General features: G+C 39.9%; 1 protein-coding gene across 1 annotated transcript in view; it reads left to right on the top strand.

Moving 5' to 3' along the window:
* The window catches only part of LOC124545479 (sorting and assembly machinery component 50 homolog B), a 106,283-nt gene that overhangs the window by 50,077 nt on the left and 38,152 nt on the right, over nucleotides 1–18,054 (top strand). Inside the window, exon 5 of the mRNA XM_047124412.1 lies at nucleotides 1,837–2,048. Within this exon, the coding sequence (XP_046980368.1) occupies nucleotides 1,837–2,048 (212 nt within the window). The remainder of the gene's footprint in view (nucleotides 1–1,836; nucleotides 2,049–18,054) is intronic.

Genomic DNA, 18,054 nt, shown 5'->3' with positions numbered 1-18,054 from the left:
TTCTCATATGACGTACTGAAAGCTGTGGATCAAGCCAGTCAGATAGATGCAATATGTCTTGATTTCTGAAAAGCATTTGATTCAGTACCACATCTACATTTACTGTCAAAAGTATGACCATATGGAGTATCAAGTGAAATTTGTGACTGGATTGAGAATTTTTTTGGCAGAGAGGACACAGTATGTTGCCTTGCATGGAGTGTCATCGACAAATGTAGAAATTATTTTGGGTGTGCCTCAGGGAAGTGAATTGGAACCCTCACTTCACATTGTGTGTTCATGACCTTGTGGTCAGTATTAATCGTAACCTCAAGACTTTTTGCAGATAATGCAGATACCTATAACGGAACATTGTGTGATCTACGAAAGAGATTGCATACAAATCACTTGTCGACCTATTCTAGAATATTGCTTCAGTGTGCGGGATACGTACCAAATAAGACTGACAGGACTTATTTATTGTATGCAGAAAAGGGCAGCACGAATGGTCACAAGTTTATTTGATTTTGGGGAGAGTGTCACAAAGATGCTGAAGAAACTGAACCAACAGACGCTTGAAGATAGATGTACACTACACCAAGAAAGCCTACTTACAAGCTTTCAAGAATTGGCTCCAAATGTACTACAACCTACTATGTATTGTTCGCATAGGGATTGCGAGGATAAGAATAGATTAATTACAGCATGCACAGACACATGTAAACATTCATTCTTTCTCAGCTCCGTACGTGAATGGAATAGGAAGGAATCCTAATAACTTCACTGTGGTTTGTGGAGTACATATGTAGATGTAGAATAGTTTTTAAAAAATCATTTGAGGAAGACTCCAGAGCAGTGAGTGGGTGCAAGAGATTCTGTTTCCCTGTGTGAACATGCATTCAACTATCTGTCATCAGATGGCAGTAGGACACCTGATAAGGTCAACGCAGGTAGCATTTGGAGAACACTACAAGGGACATAGCCCTGGGCTATCGTGCAAAAATGTGCAAGCTTCCCAGCAGGGAAGCAGCCTAGCAGAAATGATCCTGCTTGGAAACAATTTCATGAGCTGAAAAGTAAATTTACAGCTAATCTTAATCTGTGTGAGACAGTCTTAAATGAGGAATTTAGGAATATTGTACAATCCCCTTTGTATTGCTCCCACAGGGATCATGGAAGACAATAGTAGACTCATCTTAGTGTGCATGGAATCTGTGCCAGGAACCATTCTTTCTGCGCACCATATATGAATGGAAGGGCAGGGAGGGGCAGTGGAGGATCTAAACATCATTCAACTGGAGGACGTTGTGAAGGATTCATCAGAAATCTGTGGCAAATGACTGTGATGATAGAGTATAATGTGTTACTTTCAAGGGCTTGTCATCTTATATCATTGTCTGACACCACCATCACCACCACCACCACCACCACCACCACCACCACCACCAGTTTTCTGCTATATGTATATGTCCTTTGCACCTCCAAAAGGTGCTCCTTCACTTCCTTCTGAATGTTGCTGTATGTGCTACTGTCAAAGATATGAAGTGTCTTCCCTCCTTGCCTCCAGTTCCTTTGCACATACCCTGCTGGAACTGGTTTTGGAAATCCTTCCTTCCTTTCTTTGTGTGTGTCAGTTCCAGACACATTTAGTCTGTGCCCTATCCAGAGACATGTTCCTATTTATTGTAGCTTTTGTGAAAATGTAACCACATGGTGACATATTGTGTGTTTCTTCATTGGTCATCTTAATTCCTTTTCAGAGTATATTTGTTGTTGAACACAACAGAAAACACATCACCTCTTATATCACACCAAGTATACAATATTTGTATTACACTTGTATGTTTGTTGAAATAGGTAACATTCCATGTTCGTGAACTGAAACGTCTGATGGGAGGAGTGAACACAATGGTGGGAAACAACGAGGGATCTCTGGTTGTCGGACTACGGGCACCTAATCTGCTTGGTCGTGGGGAGAAAGTCAACTTCGAGTACAGATATGGTTCCAAGAGAACGACTGGCATCGATATTGCATTTAGCAAGCCTCTTCGTGGAAAATGGAGTCCAGTGTAAGTTGTGTGCTTGTTTGTTTGGTGTAATATACCAATCATAAAAGTTTTGTACTACCTGAAAATCTGTAGAAGTATGTGGACTTACATTAAAGAGGAATAGGGATCAAAACAATAAACGTATAAAAAAAACATAAATAGACTAGATGTCGAGTCGCAGACAGGCACAATAAAATGACTGCTATGCATTTAAGCTTTTGGACAAAAGACCTTTTTCTGAAGGAGAAAACTCTCGTCATGCCCTGAAATGGAGAATATCGTACCCACTATTCTTCCCACCTTTGCCCAGTGATATTCCACCACTGACCCAACCTACACAGTATCCCTGTCCGTCTCTACTCCAGCTCTGCTCCTAACATCTTATCTCGTGGCTCATATCCCTGCAATAGACCTAGATGCAAGATTTTTCCCATACATCCTCCCACCATCACCTACTCCAGACTGATCACAAGCATCACCTATCCCATCAAAGGTAGGGCTACCTGCGAAATCAGTCATGTGATCTACAAATTAAGTTGCAACTATTGTGCGGTTTTCTACATGGACATAACAAACAACAAGCTGCCTGTCTACATGAATAACCACTGACAAACTGCGGCTGAGAGACAGCTGGAGCACCGAGTTGATGAACGTGCTGCCCAGCATGATGTGCTTCATTTTGAGTTGCACAGGTAGCAACTCTCCATGCAGTGTATCCTACATTCCTGTAATCCCTCTGGCCTCAAGATTCACTAGTCCTAGTCCTAGTCCTTCATCTACCTATGCACTTCCCTGGTTCCACTCCAGGACTGCACAGCCTGTTATTCAACCAGTGTACCCAGTGATCTTTTTCCCCTCCTCTACTTCTCTTTATCTTTCCCCTCCCTCCTCTCTCCAATCTCCCAAGTGCAACTAGCAGCCCTGCCCCCTTGCTACCATCTTCCTGCATGTTCACACAAGCAGCACATGTCCTGCTATCCCTTTGCCTTCCCATTCCAGCCTTCCTCATATTCTCCACTGCCCACTGAATGCTTTTCCCATCAGGCACATCAGTCAGCCTAGCCTCGGCTGCCAGAAACTTTGTGTGTGTGTGTGTGTGTGTGTGTGTGTGTGTGTGTGTGTGTGTGTGTGTTTCTCCCTCTTATAGAAGTGGTTGAGGTGTAGCTGCTCCAGTCTTGCCTGATTGACAGCAGCCATCTTGAAATCATCCAGTTTGTGAGAAAGAGTGTTCCTGCAGTAGAGCATTGTGAGTTCCAACTGATGCATAGCACACACTGCCAGGTTCATGCTGACAGTTGTGCAGGCTATTTGGTTTGGTCGATTACTTCTGCCTGGGGTGAGGTGGACACAGTGTGCTCATGGTTATTGTCTCGAAAGGTGGAACCGTTGCAGAAACATTGACTTTGGGATTGGCCAATAAATACGAAGATCCTAATTGTGCACAGCCCTCAAATTACCCTCAATAGTGACAAGAAGCATCAGACAGTACACAATACTGATCCAAAACGTGAGTGATCCACCTACCTGTTGCACTTGCGTGCTCGGCACTTGGGCATTGTTACCCAGTCCTGGTTTTTGGGACTCCTCTCTGTTAAGGAGCTGACATGGCTCACCCATATTCATTAACTAAAGACCAATTGCAATTGTGGCTCAATTGCAAGCGAAAGCTTATCTCCCCCCCCCAACCCCCCCAACCCCTCCCCCACCCCGCACTGCTTTGTTGTCAATCCTCTAGGTGTGCAGATGATGGTCCTTTCTTTGTATTTACTATTTGCTGGGGTCTAGTCTCACTCCAGTTGAACAGTGGTTACCAGGTTTGTGGCTCTGCAGAATGTTTGGCTTTGAAATCATTGAACCCAGTTCATCATTGTGGAGTATGATTACCCACTGGCATCTTCTGGACTAGTCCTGTAGGCAGCCTCCTTGCCAAAGTGGGAATCTTACCTCTTCAGTTCTGATGGTACCACCTCTTACTCACTTAAAGTTACCATCTGACAATTTCCCAACCATCTAACTTACCAAACTCATTTTGCATAGAAGGAGCAGTGACGTCGTGACATCCACTCTCATGTGGAATTTCCAGTTCGAATATGTTTCAAGACTGTTTGCTGGGATCTCCATACAACCCCTGTAGAATATGCCCCCTTGTTTCCCACCAGTCCCCTCCCCCACCCAATCTTCCTCTTTGTTTAGTACCCAGACCACAAATTAGGACTAGTATTTAAAGTTTGTCACCACCTGATGTATTGGCAGGATTACCAGGCTGCTACCTTCATTTATACTGATGCCTATAAAACTGTGGGTAGGAAATGATTTTGATAAAACTGGCCTTCCTTGACTGTGTTGTAATTTTTAGTGATCCAGTGAGCAGGCTGTTGGTCACTGTTACTTGTTGTGGGGCAGTGAGTTAATTAATAAAATATATTGTGTTTCTTAGCTGATCACTGACTTTTTACAAGAGCCTGAAAATTATTTTTGCTGTCAGCCAGAAAGTGATGGAGAACATATTGACCATAGTTTCCAGTCTGCAAGTCTACATTGTTCTTGCGCTCATTGAAAGAAAAGTTTCTTATCACTATTTAGTGAGCAGGATCAGGAACTACGATTATAAATAAAAGTTCTTGAACTTAATCTGATTCATATATTCAGTAACAGTTCACACACTCCATACAAATACTTCCAGAAATGACTTCCTGACACTTAAGTCTATATTCGATGTTAACAAATTTCTCTTCTTCAGAAACGCTTTCCTTGCCATTGCCAGTCTACATTTTATATCCTCTCTACTTCGACCATCATCAGTTATTTTGCTCCCCAAATAGCAAAACTCCTTTACTACTTTGTGTCTCATTTCCTAATCTAATTCCCTCGGCATCACCCGACTTAATTCGACTACATTCCATTATCCTCATTTTGCTTTTGTTGATGTTCATCTTATACCCTCCTTTCAAGATACTGTCCATTCCGTTAAACTGTTCTTCCATATCCTTTGCTGTCTCTGACAGAATTTCAATGTCATCGGCAACCCCAAAGTTTTTATTTCTTCTCCATGGATTTTAATACCTACTCCGAACTTTTCTTTTGTTTCCTTTACTGCTTGCTCAATATACAGATTGAATAACATCGGGGATAGGCTACAACTCTGTCTCACTCCATTCCCAACCACTGCTTCCCTTTCATGCCTCTCGACTCTTATAACTGCCATCTGGTTTCTGTACAAATTGTAAATAGCCTTTCGCTCCCTGTATTTTACCCTTGCCACCTTCAGATTTTGAAAGAGAGTATTCCAGTTAACATTGCCAAAAGCTTTCTCTAAGTCTACAAATGCTAGAAACGTAGGTTTGCCTTTCCTTAATCTTTCTTCTAAGAGAAGTCGTAAGGTCAGCATTGCCTCATCTGTTCCAATATTTCTACGGAATCCAAACTGATCTTCCCCGAGATCGGCTTCTACCAGTTTTTCCATTCGTTTGTAAAGAATTCGTGTTAGTATTTTGCAGCTGTGACTTATTAAACTGATAGTTCTGTAATTTTCACATCTGTCAACACCTGCTTTCTTTCGGATTGGAATTATGATATTCTCCTTGAAGTCAGAGGGTATTTCGCCTGTCTCATACATCTTGCTTACCAGATGGTAGAATTTTGTCAGGACTGGCTCTCCCAAGGCCCTTAGTTGTTCTAATGGAATGTTGTCTACTCCCGGGGCCTTGTTTCGACTGAGGTCTTTCAGTGCTCTGTCACTCTCTTCATGCAGCATCGTACCTCCAATTTCACCTTCATCTACATCCTCTTCCATTTCTGTAATATTGTCCTCAAGTACATCGCCCTTGTATAGACCCTCTATATACTCCTTCCACCTTTCTGTTTTCCCTTCTTTTGCTTAGAACTGGGTTTCCATCTGAGCTCGTGATATGCATACAAGTGGTTCTCTTTTCTCCAAAGGTCTCTTTAATTTTCCTGTAGGCAGCATCTATCTTACCCCTAGTGATATATGCCTCTACATCCTTACATTTGTCCTCTAGCCATCCCTGCTTAGCCATTTTGCACTTCCTGTCGATCTTGTTTTTGAGACGTTTGTATTCCTTTTTGCCTGCTTCATTTACTGCATTTTTATATTTTCGCCTTTCATCAATTAAATTCAATATTTCTTCTTTTACCCAAGGGTTTATACTAGCCCTCGCCTTTTTACCTACTTGATCCTCTGCTGCCTTCACTACTTCATCCCTCAGAGCAGGGCCGGCCAGAAATTCTGCACGTGTGTGGTGCTCCTGCACATGTGCAACTTCCGGGTCATAGCGTGCACGCTGCAGCCGTCAACGTTCATGTAGTGCATGTTTCTACGCACAGATGTCGCTTTATCCACTTGCTGGGATACTCTGGCGCATTCTAGTGCTCTTTCCACAGCTTGCAAGCCAACCATGGGAAGGTATTTCATGTATTAAACATTTAAAATACTGTCACAGTCTACTCATTGAGACGTCTACTTTTATGTTAACAGTTTAACCCCCAGTTAACAACCGTGTTTTTTTTTTTTTTTAAGCGTAATGTTTTTGATATAGTATTTAAGAAAGAGAGCACTTACCGACTTCCAACGAACCTTATTCATGATTTGAAATAACATTAAACTAAGGCAAGGTTTCCTATAACTAATTCTCGGTGCCCTCAGTTACACCCACTTAATTTATGTCTCACTGACCTCTGAACAGAATAACCGCAGACCTCTCGATGATCACCTGTTATTTCAGTACCATTATTGCTATATCTTTCATCAGTTACGTCTGAAATCTGCATAATAACCGACAATTAGATGAATGTTATGTTTTATCGACTTCAGCTGAGCGTAGCCCTTCACACATTAAAAAAAAAAATCCCTAAATGTAAGTATACATTGGAACAATCGATTTAATGACCAACTTTCCTGATAATAATGTAACATTGAGCAGAATGAGTCAATAATGCACAGTTAGTAAACAATAATTTTTAATTATGAAAGGAATAAATCCAAACACGTTTACACTGGTCATGAGAATTAATAATCGAGTTGATGTGTCTCATCCATTTTCTTAAGGACATTTAATTTTGCTTGCCGTTCTTCACTGTTGAGTACACTACATTCGTCTTTGTCATATTTATTGTAGTGTCTTTCAATTGAAAACTTACGCTGGCCGCCTATTATTCGGCGGCACAGCAAACATTGTGAGTTTTCACCAACGGATACAAAAAAGAATTGCAGTTCCCAGTCATTTTTAAACGACTGAGAACATAGATCTCCCGTCCTTTGCTTTTTCGCAGTACCTGGCATTTCTCAGTACTTCTCTGTTAAGGTTACGGTTACCAGGGGTAAAAGAGACTGGGTATGTTGCGCTCTTGCTTGCACCACATAAAGAGGGAAGTCGAGCTGCCGCCGTTCATTTAGGACACATGTCTAATAACAGATGTCGCTGTCGCACACATGCGCACATGAGCAGCACTTCCGCACGTCTGCACACTGTGCAGCGTTTGGCCAGCCCTGCCTCAGAGCTACCCATTCTTCTTCTACTGTACTTCTTTCCCCCATTCCTGTCAATTGTTCCCTTATGCTCTCCCTGGAACTCTGTACAACCTCTGGTTTAGTCAGTTTATCCAGGACGTTATTCTTCCAAATTTAGTTTTTAGTAAATTACTTGAAAACTATTAGAGATAGGGTCACGTAGTTAATGTTTTCACATCAAACTGAAGCTTCATACCAGCTTTCATCTTTCTGAGTCTAATGTTTAGTGCCTTCAATTTTTCATAAAAATGCAGATTTTGACTAAAATATTGCTCTGATCAAGTTGAGACTTGTAACAGTTGATTGTGACGTACATTTGCACACTCTGAAAAATTTTTGGCTTTCTAGCTTTATTATTTAACACCACTTGTATTTTGCTTAAAACAATGTATTTAGTGAAACGTATTCATCAAATGTTCATGAGATTCAACAGTGTTAACGTTAGTATACTGAAACATATGTTGACAAAATTTTGGAAAAGCTAATTTAATTTTTAATTTCATTCTTAGATTATGGTGCTACGCATAGGCACGTTATGATGTGGCACTAGTAGCAGTGAACTGGGGTAATTTATGGTACACTCACTTTGCCTCTGTATCTCTCAAATGATACAGCGCATGTTACACCCCATCACTCCGTATTTGTCTTTGTGAAAAAATTTATGTTTGAACAAAATTAAATATTAGAAACAAGGGATGCTACTATAGCTCTTTAAAAAAAAAAAAATACTTTTTCGATTTAGATTTTTCAGTCTCTACCAGAAAGAGAAACACACAAAAGATTTCACTTTTCAGTACTCACTTATTTAATCACAATCGTGGACACCACGGTGAGTGTCCATATGAACCACTTTCACTAAAATGTTAGAGGTAGAGGTGGAAAGTTACTTTGCTGTTTTTCATGATAACAAAAGGGAAAGGGGAGGATTCACTTTAGATTGTACCCTCCTCCTCCTCCTTGCACCTGAGAAACAGGTAACATAGCCTAAGCTTCTGTTCTCAACTTACATCTAAGGGCGGGCAAAACACATTCTATAAACTATTCTCCTTCTATCGTTTAAATAAACAGTTGAGAAGCTACCAGAAATAATTTATTTTTTTAAATTTAGTGTTTGGAAAATTATCAACTTCCTCAAAACCATTATTGGCAATAATTTACTTTATTATTGAATCATGCACTTTGCATACTTTTTTTTACCATAGCTATTATCTTCTGAAAGTCAGCATAGGATTTTTTGTCAGTCGCATTTTGGGCTAGTTTGCAGTTTACTTTATTATTTTAGATACTGCTGTAAATAGAAAATTGAGTAACCTTTGTAAGTTCCATCTTCATACGGCTCAATTATCATGTGGATTAGAAGTAATTTGTTTGACAGCAGTTATTTTGCTGTGTCAGAGGTATAATTAGAAAGCTGTTTTTATTATTACATACAAATATTCTACAAGCTGAATTTCTTAACGTATTTGTTTACCTGTATTTCATTGTCTGTATTTATCTGTTAGTTGACCACCTTGCTTAAGCAAGATCATGTGTTTCTCAAGCGTCTTTACTAGACATGAGGGAATTACTCATTAATTTTCCACCTTTCACCATATTTGTCAGCCTACTGACGTCATTACTCCTATTTCTCTCTATTTTCGTTTATTCATATATTTCTGCACTTCTTTCTCCCTGTTATCTTCATCAGCCTGCCGACTCATTATTTACTTATATTTTTGATGTGATTCTCGCACCACTTCCACACACCTCCTCCAATTAATATCAAACACTTTGGCTAGCATCTGGTGGCACCTTTTTAGTACTTGCCCGTACCTTTAGACAATCTTAACCCCAACTGAAAATTATTAATTTATGCAGAGTCTGTTTCAAATTTTAGCAATTTACAGCTTCAATAACTTCTCTTAACACAAAATATTTTGTATTTTGTAGATAGTAATCCTTTTAATGGATTGTATGAATTATTTATTTACTTCAGCCATTTTCCGTCATTAGTGCTCATATGTTACCCAGTGTTATTTTAACATTTAGAATTTACTATTGTAAACTACCTTTGTGCTCAGATGGCAAAGACTACCAAATCCACCGGTTAGTCCCTCAACCATTAGGGGTAAGACCCAATGGGACCTGGGGCAAGTAAAGCTAGCAACCTGCTTCCCTGGTACTTTAAATATGATGCTGGCAACAATCAGAGCAAAATGCCTCGGACCTTTGGAGGTGACGGAGCCCCACCTCCAATTGACAAACTAGGGACTCCTAAGATACGACTCGGCAAACGAATGGTAACGAGATGGGGAGCTATTAATATCACTGGGGGCTACTCTGGGAAGAAGGTAGAGTTGGCAGAGGCTGCAAGTAAGATGGGGTTGGACGTTTTAGCTGTTAGTGACATTCGGGTAAGGGGTGAGAAAGAAGAGGAAGTGGGAGAATACAAGGTTTATCTGTCAGGAGTCAAAGCAGGAATAGCACAATGGGGTGTAGGGCTTTACATCAGGAAAGAAATGGAATCCAGTGTAGTTGCAGTAAGATACGTAAACTAACGACTGATGTGGATAGATTTGACAGTGTCTAACAAGAACATTAGGATTGTGTCAGTATATTCGCATTGTGAAGGGACAGATCAAGATAAGATGGATAGTTTTTATGACGCACTCAGTGACATAGTTGTTAGAGTAAAGGGCAAGGACAGTGTTCTGCTCATGGGTGATTTTAATGCCAGGATTGGAAATCGAACAGAAGGGTATGAAAAGGTTATGGGTAAATTTGGAGAGGATATGGAGGCCAACAGGAATGGGAAACAACTCTTGGATTTCTGTGCCAATATGGGCTTAGTAATCACAAACTCATTTTTTAAACATAAGAACGTTCACCAGTATACTTGGGAAGGCAGGGGAACCAATCTGTCATTGACTATATAATAACAGATCAGGAATTCAGGAAGGCTGTGAGGGACACACGTGTATTCAGGGGATTCTTTGATGACACTGATCACTATTTAATCTGCAGTGAAATTGGTATTGTGAGGCCGAAAGTGCAGCAGGTCAGGTCCATATGTAGGAGGATAAGAGTGGAGAAACTTCAGGATAAGGAAATCAGGCACAAGTACATAACAGTGATCTCAGAAAGGTACCAGTTAGTTGAATGTAGGCAATTACAGTCATTGGAAAAGGAATGGACAAGGTACAGGGACACAGTACTAGAAGTGACTAAAGAATGTCTTGGAACAGTAGTGTGTAAAGGTAGGATGAAGCAAACAGCTTGGTGGAATGACACAGTCAAGGCAGCCTGTAAAAGAAAAAAGAAGCCGTATCAAAAATGGCTACATACTAGAACTCAGGTAGACAGAGAAAGTTATGTTGAAGAAAGAAACAAAGCCAAACAGATTATTGCAGCATCCAAGAAGAAATCTTGGGAAGACTTTGGAAACAGGTTGGAGACTTTGGGTCAAGCTGCTGGAAAACCATTCTGGAGTGTAATTAGCAGTCTCAAAAGGGAGGTAAGAAGGAAATGATAAGTATTATGGACAGGTCAGGAAAACTGCTGGTGAATCCTGTTGATGCCTTGGGCAGATGGAGGGAATATTTTTAAGAGTTGCTCAATGTAGGTGAAAATACGATGAGTAATGTTTCAGATTTCAATGTACAATGGGATAGGAATGATGATGATGATGGAAATAGGATCACATTTGAGGAAGTGGAGAAAATGGTCAATATATTGCAGTGCAATAAAGCGGCTGGGGTAGATGAAAGTAAGTCGGAACTCATCAAATACAGTGGAATGTCAGGTCTTAAATGGCTACACAGGATAATTGAAATGGCGTGGGAGTCGGGACAGGTTCCATCAGACTGGACGAAAGCAGTAATCACACCAATCTTTAAACGTGGAAACAGAAAAGATTGTAACAACTACAGAGGTATCTCTTTAATCACCGTTGTGGTTAAAATCTTCTCAGGTATTGTTGAAAGGAAAGTGCGAGTATTAGTTGAGGACAAATTGGATGAAAATCAGTGTGGGTTTAGGCCTCTTAGAGGTTGTCAGGACCAGATCTTTAGATTACGGCAAATAATGGAGAAGTGTTACGAGTGGAACAGGGAATTGTATCTATGCTTTATAGATCTAGAAAAGGCATATGACCGGGTTCCTAGAAGGAATTTATTGTCTGTTCTACGAGATTATGGAATAGGAGGCAAACTTTTGCAAGCAATTAAAGGCCTTTACATGGATAGTCAGTCAGCAGTTAAGAGTTGACGGTAAATTGAGTTCATGGTTCAGAGTAGTTTCAGGCGTAAGACAAGGCTGCAACCTGTCTCCACTGTTGTTCATATTATTTATGGATCATATATTGAAAGCAATAGGCTCGCTGGGTGAGATTAAGATATGTGAACACAAAATAAGCAGTCTCGCATATGCGGATGACTTAGTTGTGATGGCAGATTTGATTGAAAGTTTGCAAAGTAATATTTCAGAGCTAGATCAGAAATGTAAGGACTATGGTATGAAGATTAACATCTCCAAAATGAAAGTAATGGCAGTGGGAAAGAGAGATAAACGGATTGAGTGCCAAATAGGAAGAACAAAGTTAGAACAGGTGGACAGTTTCAAGTACTTAGGATGCATATTCTCACTGGATGGCAACATAGTAAAAGAACTGGAAGCGAGGTGTAGCAAAGCTAATGCGGTGAGCGCTCAGCTACGATCTACTCTCTTCTGCAAGAAGGAAGTCAGTACCAAGACTAAGTTATCTGTGCACCGTTCAATCTTTCGACCAACTTTGTTGTATGGGAGCGAAAGCTGGGTGGATTCAGGTTACCTTATCAATAAGGTTGAGGTTACGGATATGAAAGTAGCTAGGATGATTGAAGGTACTAGTAGATGGGAACAATGGCAGGAGGGTGTCCACAATGAGGAAATCAAAGAAAAACTGGGAATGAACTCTATAGATGTAGCAGTCAGGGCGAACAGGCTTAGATGGTGGGGTCCTGTTACACGCATGGGAGAAGCAAGGTTACCCAAGAGACTCGTGGGTTCAGCAGTAGAGGGTAGGAGTAGTCGGGGTAGACCAAGGAGAAGATACCTGGATTCGTTTAAGAATGATTTTGAAGTAATAGGCTTAACATCAGAAGAGGTATCAATGTTAGCACTGAATAGGGGATCATGGAGGAATTTTATATGGGGGACTATGCTCCAGACTGAACGCTGAAAGGCATAATCAGTCTTAAATGGTGGTGGTGGTGGTGGTGGTGGTGGTGATGAAACTACCTCTCATATTCTCATGTAAGTCGTCATTTGTGTGTAGTCATTTTCGAGAATAATTCTTACCCACTAGTAAGACATTACAGACTTATAGCATATGTACAACATGAAGACATGTATTCCTTACTTGTTATGATAGGACAGAATAAGAGAATGAAATAAAGTTTCATCCATCTGGGACCACACAGTACGCCAAACTGTCTACCTGCCAAAGAGCGGCAGGCTCCATACATAGACTAGTTACTGTCGTTTCCAAATCACTTCAGATCTACAATGTTTCATAGACCTAGTGTATTTCATAGACCTTGCATATTCCAAATGGTATGCATTTGCATGAGGCCTACTTATTATCCTGAATGGTCCTTGATAAACATGCATAAAGTTCTTTGTTTCCACTGAGATTTTTCTCTAGTTTCGACTAACACAAGATCACCAAAACTAAAACTAGTGGGGAAGCTTTTGCATCATACCATCTTTCTCTGTCTGAAGCTCTTTTATCAGCAATTTGATGTTTTGGGCGCACCTTAGCCTCTATTTCTTTTAGGATATAATTCTCTTCCGCACTAGCATTATTACTGAATTCAGTACCTTCCTGCAAGTATCCTTTATTCCTTATTACTCTAATAGGCTGTTTCCATGCTTCATTATTACTGCCTCTCTGTTTATCAGAAATTTGATCTATTGTTAAGTCACCTATATCAACTGGTATCAAAGCCTCAGGTTATACTGACCTAGAAACTTTTCCAGTAGCACCTTTTATTTTTAAACCACTTCCTTTCATGACAGTAAATTAATTTTTATTAGGGTTAGAATCAAAGAATGCTTGGGACAAAGAACTTACTTCAGTGCCACTCTCAAGAAGACAACTCTTTGTTACTTCTGAGATATCAGTTTTTATAACAGGATGAGTTACTCTAGTTTCCTCAAAAAAGTCATCTAACAAATCCTTTTCAGTCTGTTTCCAGCTAAAGTAATTTTATTCAATTGCAAGTACATTCACACACAGATTCATGGGTCATCAATTTCTACATTCTCAGTTACTTTTTCAAACCTGCCCACCCATTTTAAATCAGAGCACTTGACAACTTCCTCTACTTTCATTTGGTGCACATCAACTAAACTACTCTCTACCTGTAAGCAACTGCATCCCTACATTTTTACAATTTGTGGCAAGTCAATACAGCTAATAGGTTCCTTGACCTCGTTAATACTACTATCCCCTTCATCCATCAATCTGTCCTCTTCAAAACCTTGCATAACTGACTCTACTTCCTCTATTGAAACTTTTGCCTTCAGTTAGCCATCACTGTCGAAGATGTGAGCGTTTAACTCATCTTCATCCTTATCAGCTCCATACCTGTTAATTTCTTCCTCCCTGTTATCTAATGCATTTTCTTTCTCCTCCTTGACTCATTTTCCTAAAATGTCCAAAATGCTGTCAATTAGATAATGAGAATGGATTAGCACATTACTGGCACTCTGTTCGTATTTTATCATCCCTGTTACTTGTTTGTGTGTGCTGACTGACTGTGGTTTGTGCTTTTGTTACGGGCTGTGTTACTGTTTCTGCCTTGTGAGTGCCAGTTTCCTTATAGACAGGACGTAGTTTCTCACATGCAGACTGTTATGTTCATTTGATACAGAATCAGATAGGGCAGCATTCTGTTCACTGTCATGTCTCAGTGGCACATTATTTACATTTCTGCTTTCGTCATAATAATTACTGTGGCTGTCAATCCCCTCTTCCTCTACAATGGCTCTGACTACGATAATTAGATCTTGTATCCTGAACCTCTATAATTCTAACATTCATGTTTCCACTGTCATTATTTCTGTTGTTTAGATGATTGTTGGAAGACCTATTATTACTTTGCACCTGCTCCTCAGCAGCAGCAGCAGTTACTTTTTGTACTCGCTCCAGATATTCAATGAATCTATTCACATTATCTGTAAGAGCGGAAATGACGCTTTTCTTCCAAAACCAAGGCAGTTTACCTTCTGGTCCCTTGATAATCTTTTCCAGTTTCATCCTTTCTGTCAGATGTGACAGCTGTGAAACCAACTTTCTAGAGAATTCTTTTACTGATTTACATCCTGGAGCAAACTTTTTGTCTCTCCAAAACTCTCTCAATACATTGTTTTGTTTGTTATGTGCCACAGACTCATTAAGAAATGCAGTTTTAAATTCAGAAAGATTTTTGATTTTAATCATTACATCAGCTGACCATTGCAAAGCATCTCCTGACAAATGACCTCTTACGAAAGAAATTTTTTCTCATTCCAACCATGTGGTAGGCAAAACATCTTCAGAATCTTAGGTAGTTCGTGCAGCAATGTTGACCATTGTACTGCGGTGGTGTAAAAGTTAGCATTTCTGCCTAGAAAGCAAGAAGACCCGGGTTCGAGTCCCAGCTGCAGCACAAATTTTAATTCATTTTGTGTGCTTCAATCATTATCTTCAGAATCTTTCCAGAACTGCAATGGGTGAATTTATTTGCCTTGATCAAAACGTAAAAATTGACAACATCCGATGAAAGTGGCATCAACTGAAGCAACATGTTGTACAGTGGTATTATAAGAACTACCAGAGGTTACTTTATTTTTCTATGTTAGTAATACTAGTTCTTCTACTTGTAGTTCCACTGCTTCCACTCTGTCAGAAGATCTTGTGTCAACATCCTCACATAATTTCACACAATCAGACTTTGCTTTCTTTATATCTTTATGACAAGCATTTACTTTTGTAGTTGCCTCTTCAAATCAATTAGAACAAAGTTTGGATTTGTTGCCTATTCTTTCTGACAACCTCCCTTCTACAGGCGCATCTGCGTCTTTGACAACTTTGCGAGCTTCGCTAATTTTGCTTTTGAAAGTTCTATGCAGTTTATTGAGCCGTTGCTCTAATTTGACTTGCAGATCATGGTGGTTATCATCAATTTTTATAATTCAAACTATTCAGTTTCGAGGTCATTTCATCTTTCAATGCTTTATTAATATCCTTTAGTTCTTTACTATTAGATTCAATGTTACTATTTAACTGTTTATTACTAGATTACATTTTATTGTTCAGTTCTTTATGATGTGGTTCCAGTTTAGAAAACAGTAGTTGCATTCCTTTTGGTACCTGTAAATTTCCACTTGTCATTTCCATCTATTTTTAAAGGAATTTCTAGCATTCCCTGACTTGACTGAATTTGTCATATTGAACTCAGTTTCATTATCTGATAACTCTATTAATTCCCCTTTTCCTTTTTTTTACCCCTAATTCAGGTACCTCGTCATGAGAAAATGGTTCTAACTTTGCAGTAATACTGAACTTTACTTCTGATTCTGGTTTTATTACTTTGATGGAACCATCCTTATTAATTTCAGTTTCTGATTCTGAGGATTTGTCATCAGAGACTGGTTCCATATTACTTTTCGCATTATTCTTAGCAATACATTTCATCTTAATTAGTCTACTGGAAGCAACTAACAAATACTTTACATATTCATGACTTAACTTAATTGCCTGACCTAGATGAATGATGCTGGCGCGGTGCACCAGCATACGTGATATGAAGCATCATGACGTCATGCAGGCAGCAGCAGCAGTAGCAGCTGTGGCGGTGAGGATGACGATGAATGTCACCTACTGCAGTAGCTACGGAGGGCGGGACGCTGGGCACCGATGAGCATGCGCAGTAGCTTGCAGGTGGCTCACAGATCCATAGATCCATGCAGCTCCGTGATGATGCACCGTCATCTTCTAACCTCAGTGCTGGTGGTAGCTGTGATCTAGTATCATCTTCTACCATCACCATCAAGGTTAATGTGGCTAACATTAACAGTTTAGGTCCCATACTCAGAGCAAATCTTAGCACTGTTCTCACACTGGTTTCGGCATATTTCACTTTGGTATCTTGTTGGTGCCTACTGAGTTCGCTGTTTTGTATCGGTCACTTTCACTGCTCAAATTCCCGGCTGATATGCACCACATATGGGATGGCAGGTTAATTAGTAGAAATAAGAATATTCACTGTCTTTTATGAGAGCCTGAAAACTATTTTTGCGGTCAGCCAGAAAACGATGGAGAACTTACTGACCGTAGTTTCCAGTCTGCAAGTACATATTCTTCTTGTGCTCACTGAAAAAAATGTTTCTACTCTCTATTCAGTCAGCAGGATCAGGAATTACAATCGTAAATAAATCTGATTGTAATCTAACTGTAATAGTTCACACGCAAAACATTCCTGACGACGACGACGACGACGATGATGATGATGATGATGATGATGATGATGTCCCTACCGTAAACAGCACTAATAGCAGTTCAGAGGTGACCTGTACAGCAAGTTCCAATTGAAATAGTCATCTGATCATCAAAGTTAATTGTTCGCCACAAAAGTGGAAAATAACCTCATGACTTGCCATGCGGTTTTGTTAACATTATGGGTGGCACACAAACAGTTACTCCCATGAAATCTAAGCGATCCAGGATGGTGTACAGTCCTCGTGAATTCACTCCCTACTTGTACTTAAACATGCGTTTAGCAGCAGACTTGCTGTGACATCATCCAATGCAGCCGGCATTTGACTGATGTGGACCGATTGATAGCTGGGTGTGAAGTGTGTGTTTTTCAGAAATCTAAATTATCCAGGATGGTGTACAGTTCTCAAGAGTTTACTTACTATTTGTACCGAAATCGTGCATTTAGTAGCATACTGGCAGTGACATCACCGGAGGCAGCGTGTAAGCTGGCGTTTGACTGATGCAGACACAGTGATAGCTCAGTGCAAGGGGTGTGTGTGTGTGTGTGTGTGTGTGTGTGTGTGTGTGTGTCATTGCCTCTCAGGCCATATTTGTACACGGACGCAGTGGAATGCCGAATGGAACATCTGCCATTATCTGGTCTATGCCCAGGCAGCAGCAGCTAAATGGCTGCTTTCTTGGACACACATTATTTCATAACCCTGTTGTGTATCGATTTACAATCTTCATAATTTTTATGTGAATGGAGTTGAGTTGGCTTTAATTGGAGAAAATTTTTTAGCTCAACTTCATTTAAATTTTGCTGGCTAGAATTTTTAGAATGGAACCATCAGTAGAACATGACCACTGAACTATTTCTTTAAGGTTGTTGTATTGATCGTTATTTAAATCAAGGTCCCAAAACTTGTTATATCTTTATTATTTAATGGGTGTAATCAAGTGCTGTAATCGGAACTTTGTATCATTAATGATACTTATTCTATTACAAATAAAGACAT

This window comes from Schistocerca americana, chromosome 8, assembly GCF_021461395.2.
Source record: "Schistocerca americana isolate TAMUIC-IGC-003095 chromosome 8, iqSchAmer2.1, whole genome shotgun sequence".
Classification (NCBI taxonomy): domain Eukaryota; kingdom Metazoa; phylum Arthropoda; class Insecta; order Orthoptera; family Acrididae; genus Schistocerca; species Schistocerca americana.
Note: the sequence above shows the minus strand (reverse complement) of the source record. Positions and strands in the feature narration are given on the sequence as shown.